Source organism: Borostomias antarcticus (assembly GCF_949987555.1).
Source record: "Borostomias antarcticus genome assembly, chromosome: 18".
Lineage (NCBI taxonomy): Eukaryota > Metazoa > Chordata > Actinopteri > Stomiiformes > Stomiidae > Borostomias > Borostomias antarcticus.
The window spans coordinates 4,320,014-4,326,120 of record NC_140251.1 but is presented as its reverse complement, the minus strand read 5'-3'; the positions used below and the strand labels follow the sequence as shown (position 1 = coordinate 4,326,120).

Genomic DNA, 6,107 nt, shown 5'->3' with positions numbered 1-6,107 from the left:
CATGTGTCAACATAACGGGTTTAAAAATTAGGATTCATTTCTTTACATATGATACATTTTTTCACACATGTTAATAAATATCAATAAAATCTGTCAAACGTATCACACACAATCTAAAACAACAATCCTTGAAATTCTGCAACGTTTCGTATTCACAGCTCTTACAGTAACGTTACACTTTAACTCTGTGTTTCTATGTAGTGGGAGGCAACAGATGGAGAGGTTGGCAGACAGGCTAGTAGAGTCAATGCCAAACAGACACATGCGCTGACTCACTTCTACATATTTATGCTGATTTTAGCTTGAAGACCTGTAGTACAAAAGGTTGTATAATAAAAAAGGACAAATAAAAATGTACCTCCAGTGGGATATTTTTACTGTAAAAGTTTGGATTCCTTGAAAAAGGACAACAGTAAACTGATAGAATTAGATCAAACTGTAAAGAATTTAAACTGAAAAAGCAAGGCATCTTGTTCCAGAGCAGGACATATTTTACTGCAGTCCTACAGTGTTTGTGTGTGTGTGTGTGTGTGTGTGTGTGTGTGTGTGTGTGTGTGTGTGTGTGTGTGTGTGTGTGTGTGTGTGAGAGAGAGAGAGAGAGAGAGTAGCTGTGGTTTATCCCTTAGATATTGCAGCATATCCACTGACTTGGTCTGTTGGCACCCAGTGAGTGATGCATGTTACACTGACCTCTCATGTTCAGGAAAGACCTCAGTTCCTTTATGATACGATCACAATGTTAACACCGTTAGACTTACACAGAGGACAACTGTCAAATTATATCAACCTTAAAGGGCCGCTTCTCAGATCTGTCAAATCGACAGCGCTGTACCTTTCCACCATTGAATTAAAGAGTAGTTTGGTATTTAGCATTATACGCCCTGTTATAAGGTTCATACAGTCTACAGTCCATATACAAATATGCACTCTTGAGATATTAGTGCTCATTGCTCATGTCACAGCTAGTCCATTACCTGTAGCACTAATTTCAAGAGTGCAAAGTGTCAATTTGTTATGTGGATCGTTGTATAAAGACTGTAAATAACCTTATAACAGGGCTTATGATGCTAACAAATCTACTAATTTAAACTAGGCTTACACTGTTAGATGTTGACCCTGCAAATGTCATTATGCCTTGAATTAGGATAACTGATTGTAAACTTATCTTTGAGTATGATATTACAGTGAATGGCATCTAGTGTAAAAAAAAACACAATCACTCATCAGTGGGTGGCAGAAGTGTCCATGTGACCATGTAGGGCTACAAGCTAACTACTCACATCAGCACAACAGTCAAAGACCATGTAACACTAAGATATACTCCATTATATCATGAGTCTGTAGTCTGCAGTCCTGATACGCAATGGCTTCTGGGTGATGGAGTTTTTCGAACTGTTAAACGTCTTAAAGAGAGGACCAGTGCAATCCATCAAGCCTCTAGCCACTCTCTGCAGTGAAAGCAGAAGATGACAGACAAAAACGTGAATGTTCTTCTGTTAATACAAAGATAATAAATACACAATGATAACTAAGTGACCAGATTTGATTGATCCTTAGTGTGGACTCCTTAGTGTGAATCTTGTGTGCAAAAAAAAAAAAGGCAGCCTTTCAGAGTCCTCTCTTCCTCCTCATTGAATCCTCTGAACATGAAAGCCAATCTGTGATTGGAGAGAAAGGCAGCTAAAGCAGAGGATGTCCCTCCCACCCTGTGCAGTCACCATGGCAGCAGATGTAGTGAGAGAGAGGAGTTGGCCCCGCCTCCCCTGACCCTCCGAGGCCAGGTCTCTGTAACATCCAAGACAACAGCCTCTCCTACCCTGCATGGAGTCTGCTCTCATGCTCCAGACAGTCCACACACACAAACACCAGTATCATACAATTCTGTACATCAGCAGGACGTAACCCCCGTCTTCCCTTTGCATGATCAGGATTCAAATAAAAACATAAAGACATTCTCCCAAGGTCCCCTGCATGACAGGACCAGGTCAAGGTCAAGGTTGGAGGTCACTGTCCTGGTTCTCTCTCCCTCTCCGCGTTAGAGCCAGTGAGGTGACGGTGAGCCCTGCCCGGGGAAGGCGCCATATGTAAACGTTACAGACTGCTCCAGTAGCAGGCCAGGATGAGGGGGCGTTCTCTCTCCCTCCTCTCCTCTGTCCATCCCTCCTCAGGCCCAGTTGAGGTTGAAGCCCTTGGAGAGCATTACGGCCTCCAGGTCCTTGTCCTCCTCCTTCTCCCGGAGTCTCTGCTCCTCCAGCAGGGCCACCAGGGAGTCGCGCTGCTCCACCACCTCCAGCATCTCCCCCAGGATGCGCTTCTCCTCCCCCAGCTCCGCCTCCGACTTCAGGTGGTCTGCGCGGGCGGTCACAGCAAGAGGGGGGGTTACGTTACAAGGATGGAGAGCAAAGGAGAGACTGTGTGTGTGTGTGTGTGTGTGTGAGAGAGAGAGAAAGAAAGAGATAAAGTGAGAGAGAGAGAAAGTGTGAGAGAGAGAACGTGAGAGAGACAGTGAGAGACCGTTAGAGAGAGATAGAGACTGAGAGAGAGAGAGACTGAGAGAGAGAGAGACAGTGAGCGTGAGAGAGAAAGAGAGAAAGTGTGAGAGAGAGAACGTGAGAGAGAGATAGTGAGAGACCGTTAGAGAGAGAGATAGTGAGAGAGAGAGACAGTGAGAGAGAGAGAGACAGTGAGCGTGAGAGAGAAAGAGAGAAAGTGTGAGAGAGAGAAGTGCAAAGTGTGGACAGTGTCAGTGGTCTGTTGTAGTTGATCAGGATGTCAGTCCTCACCCTCTACTGCCATGCGTTCCCTCAGGTCCTGCTGCAGTCTGCTTTGACGGTCCTCCAGCTCCAGCTCACGAGCACTACACACACACACGCACACGCACACGCACACACACACACGGGCAGAACAGACATTAGCCCTGAAAAGTAGAGCTACAAAGTTAAAGGTTTATTGGGTTTGTTGTAGATAGGAATACTGTAGGAGCTGGTGTTGACACTAATGGAATGGAGACTGGAGCAGTAATTATTGCAATACAATAACAAAGATTATAATAATCATCATAATAATTTTTCTCTTTCATTTCCTGTATTTAAATCAAGATGATCACCACTGTCTGAGTGAGCGTTTATCTCTTTTTAAGCTTCTATCTTCATGACAAAAGATTCGGTTGAACTAAGGGCTCTTATTGATGAAAAAGTTTGAGGAATTGACTGCATCTGTGACATTCACGGGAGGGCGAGTGGAGGGAATGAGAAAGGGGCATGGTAAGATAATGGGACTGGTCAAGGAAGTGGAGGAGCTGTAGAGGAAAAATGCAAAAAAGGTTGAAAAAATTGCACAACTGGAGGGGAGGCTCTCTGAGCTCGAGCAGTACTCCAGAATGAAGGAAGGAAATTAGGTAGGAAGGAAATTACTGTAAATGTACAGGATAATGGAGGTCGTCACCCCCTCCAGTCCCCCCTCAATAAAGTAAAAGAAGCGGGTAAGCCAGCAGTAGCCATCATCTTGAGGTTTGTAAATAGAAAGTCCAAAACCAGCCTATTCGCCTTATTCACCTCAGCTGCCATATTGGTCAGTCTGACGTAATTGGGGGTGCGGATGCGGAAGTGCCCGTTGACTTCAATGTTAAAAGTTCACTGTTAAAACACCACTTCAAGAACCAAAATAGTAAAAATAACAGGCTGAATACAATATCGGGGTTACAAACTCATCATTACTAGACTCTGTTTTTTACTGCCGTTGTTTTTGCGTTTGGAAATACATGGAGGTGAATGACCCATAGTTGCATTCACTCCCATGTATTTCCAAACGTGAAAACAACAGAGACTTATCATAGTCTTTATCAAATCCAAATAAGCAATTACCGATACAGGAATTTACTGATACTATGTTTTCTATGAGTCTATTCCCTACAATCACAAAACCCAGCAGAATAACATCGCATTTAGCCACTCTTGTAGACAATATCTTATCAAATAACATGGAGAATAACATAGTGAGTGGTTTACTGTAAAATTATATATAAATGACCATCTGCCAGTCTTTGCGATCCATGACTGTGATCAGTAAGTTGAAGGAAGAAAACAGCTCTAGATGCAGAAGAGCGAGAACAGAAGAGTCGTTAAATGTATTCAGAACAGATCTTATATCACAGGATTGGAGGGAGCTTTTTAAATGTATTCAGAACAGATCTTATATCACAGGATTGGAGGAAGCTTTTTGAAGCTAAGGATGTAGATACCGCCTATGACACATTCCTGGACTACTTTTTATCATTGGATGACAAATGTTGTCCAATCAAGCAAAGCAAAGTAAAAAAAACAAAAAAAAACGCGTATACTGTAGACAAACCCTGGATGATGAAGGGAATATTAAATGCCTGTAAAAAGAAGAACACCATGTATAGTGCATTTGATCCATAGATAAGGAAAATATATACAAAAGATACCAAAATAAACTAAGAGATATCATTAGGAAAAGTCAAAAGGGTTATTATGACAACATATTAGAAAAAAACACAAATAATATTAAAGGAACATGGGAAATACTAAATAAGATTATTAGAAATAAATCAAACAGTTCAAGCTACAAGGGTCATTTCATTGATAAAGACAAAGTTGTCAAGGATATGAACGAGGTGGCAGAAGGATGTAACAAATTCTTTGACTGGCAGGAGATATAGTACCTCCAAATGAAGGAAGTGCTGACGAGTTTTATGAAGAGAGAAACCCAGCAACAATTTTCTTGAGAGACATTGACAAAAAATATATTATTGATATTGTGCAAAAATTCAAGAACAAAAGATCTACGGATTGGGATGGAATTGACATGAATTTAATTAAGGAAGTAATTACTGCCATAGTGGAGCCATTAACACACATTTGTAACCTGTCTTTTAAATTGGGTTCTTTCCCTAATAAAATGAAAACAGCGAAAGTGATTCCATTACATAAAGCTGGAGAAAAAAGGCTCACCAATCACAGGCCAGTTTCGTTATCATCTCAATTTTCCAAAATTCTTGAAAAACTTTATGTTGCCAGATTTATGGAAGCCCATTTCCGCCACAAAAAAAAAAAAGTATTCGTAACAGGGGAAGAAAAAAAAACAGATTTCATAATAATGAGAAAGTTTCTCATAATTACGACTTAGTATCTCATAATTATGACTTAGTATCTCATAATTATGAGAATGAGATACTAAGTCGTAATTATGAGAAACTTTCTCATAATTATGACTTACATCAGATAAAGTGTGCATGGGCAAGCATTTCTGCACTCTCGTGTTCTACCGCGTCCTGTCAAACTGCCACCGCTCTGGATTTGAGAGAGTCGTAATTATGAGAAAGTTTCTCATTATGTTTTTGTTTTTTTTCCGGTTAAGAATACTTTTTTTTTTTTTGTGGCGGAAATGGGCTTCCATACAGATTGGACAGCTTTGTGGAAAAGCATAATTAATTAATTAATTAATTGTCAGTCAATATGTTATCAGAGCCAACAGATCAACCTCGATGGCACTGATGGAGCTTATAGAAGAACTAACAAACTCAATTGATAAGAAGAAATTTGCAGTGATAATATCATGATCTATTGTATCAAACGCTTTTTTTCAAATCTATGAATACTCCCACTGCAAATGTCTTCTTATTATGAGATATGAAAAATGGAAGAGTCGAGTTAGGGGGAGTGGCGTTAGAATGGTTGAAAAGTTACATTGGAAATAGACAGTTTGTTCAGATGGGTGACAAAATTATTCAATTTATACATTAATGATATTTGTAAAGAATCCAATATTTTGAAGATTTTTGCTGAAATACACTAACATTTTCTGTTCAGATGATAGCCTGCTGAGGTTAACAGGTAACAGTTAACAGTGGAATTAGGTACAGTAAGCTAAAACTATGGTTTGATGTAAACAAACTCTCATTGAATTTGAATAAAACAAAATTCATGATGTTTGGTAATCGAAAAACCCATATAAATACCTGGGTTGAGCTAAAGATCGAAAAAGTGGATTTGGAAAGTGTATGAGAACACCTTTTTGGGCGTAATATTAGACCATAAGCTCAGCTGGAAAGCCCAGGTGAGCCACGTAAGGTCTAAACTATCAAG

At 40.2% G+C, this 6,107-nt stretch overlaps 1 protein-coding gene across 1 annotated transcript in view; it reads right to left on the bottom strand.

Annotated features, from left to right (window-relative positions):
• Nucleotides 1-1,724: 1,724 nt before the first annotated feature.
• The window catches only part of mical3a (microtubule associated monooxygenase, calponin and LIM domain containing 3a), a gene marked incomplete at its 5' end in the record, with an annotated part of 50,239 nt that continues 45,856 nt past the window's right edge, over nucleotides 1,725-6,107 (bottom strand). The window contains 2 exons of the mRNA XM_084452381.1: nucleotides 1,725-2,349; nucleotides 2,784-2,857. Coding sequence (XP_084308507.1) covers nucleotides 2,165-2,349; nucleotides 2,784-2,857 — 259 coding nt within the window. The 3' untranslated portion in view covers nucleotides 1,725-2,164. The remainder of the gene's footprint in view (nucleotides 2,350-2,783; nucleotides 2,858-6,107) is intronic.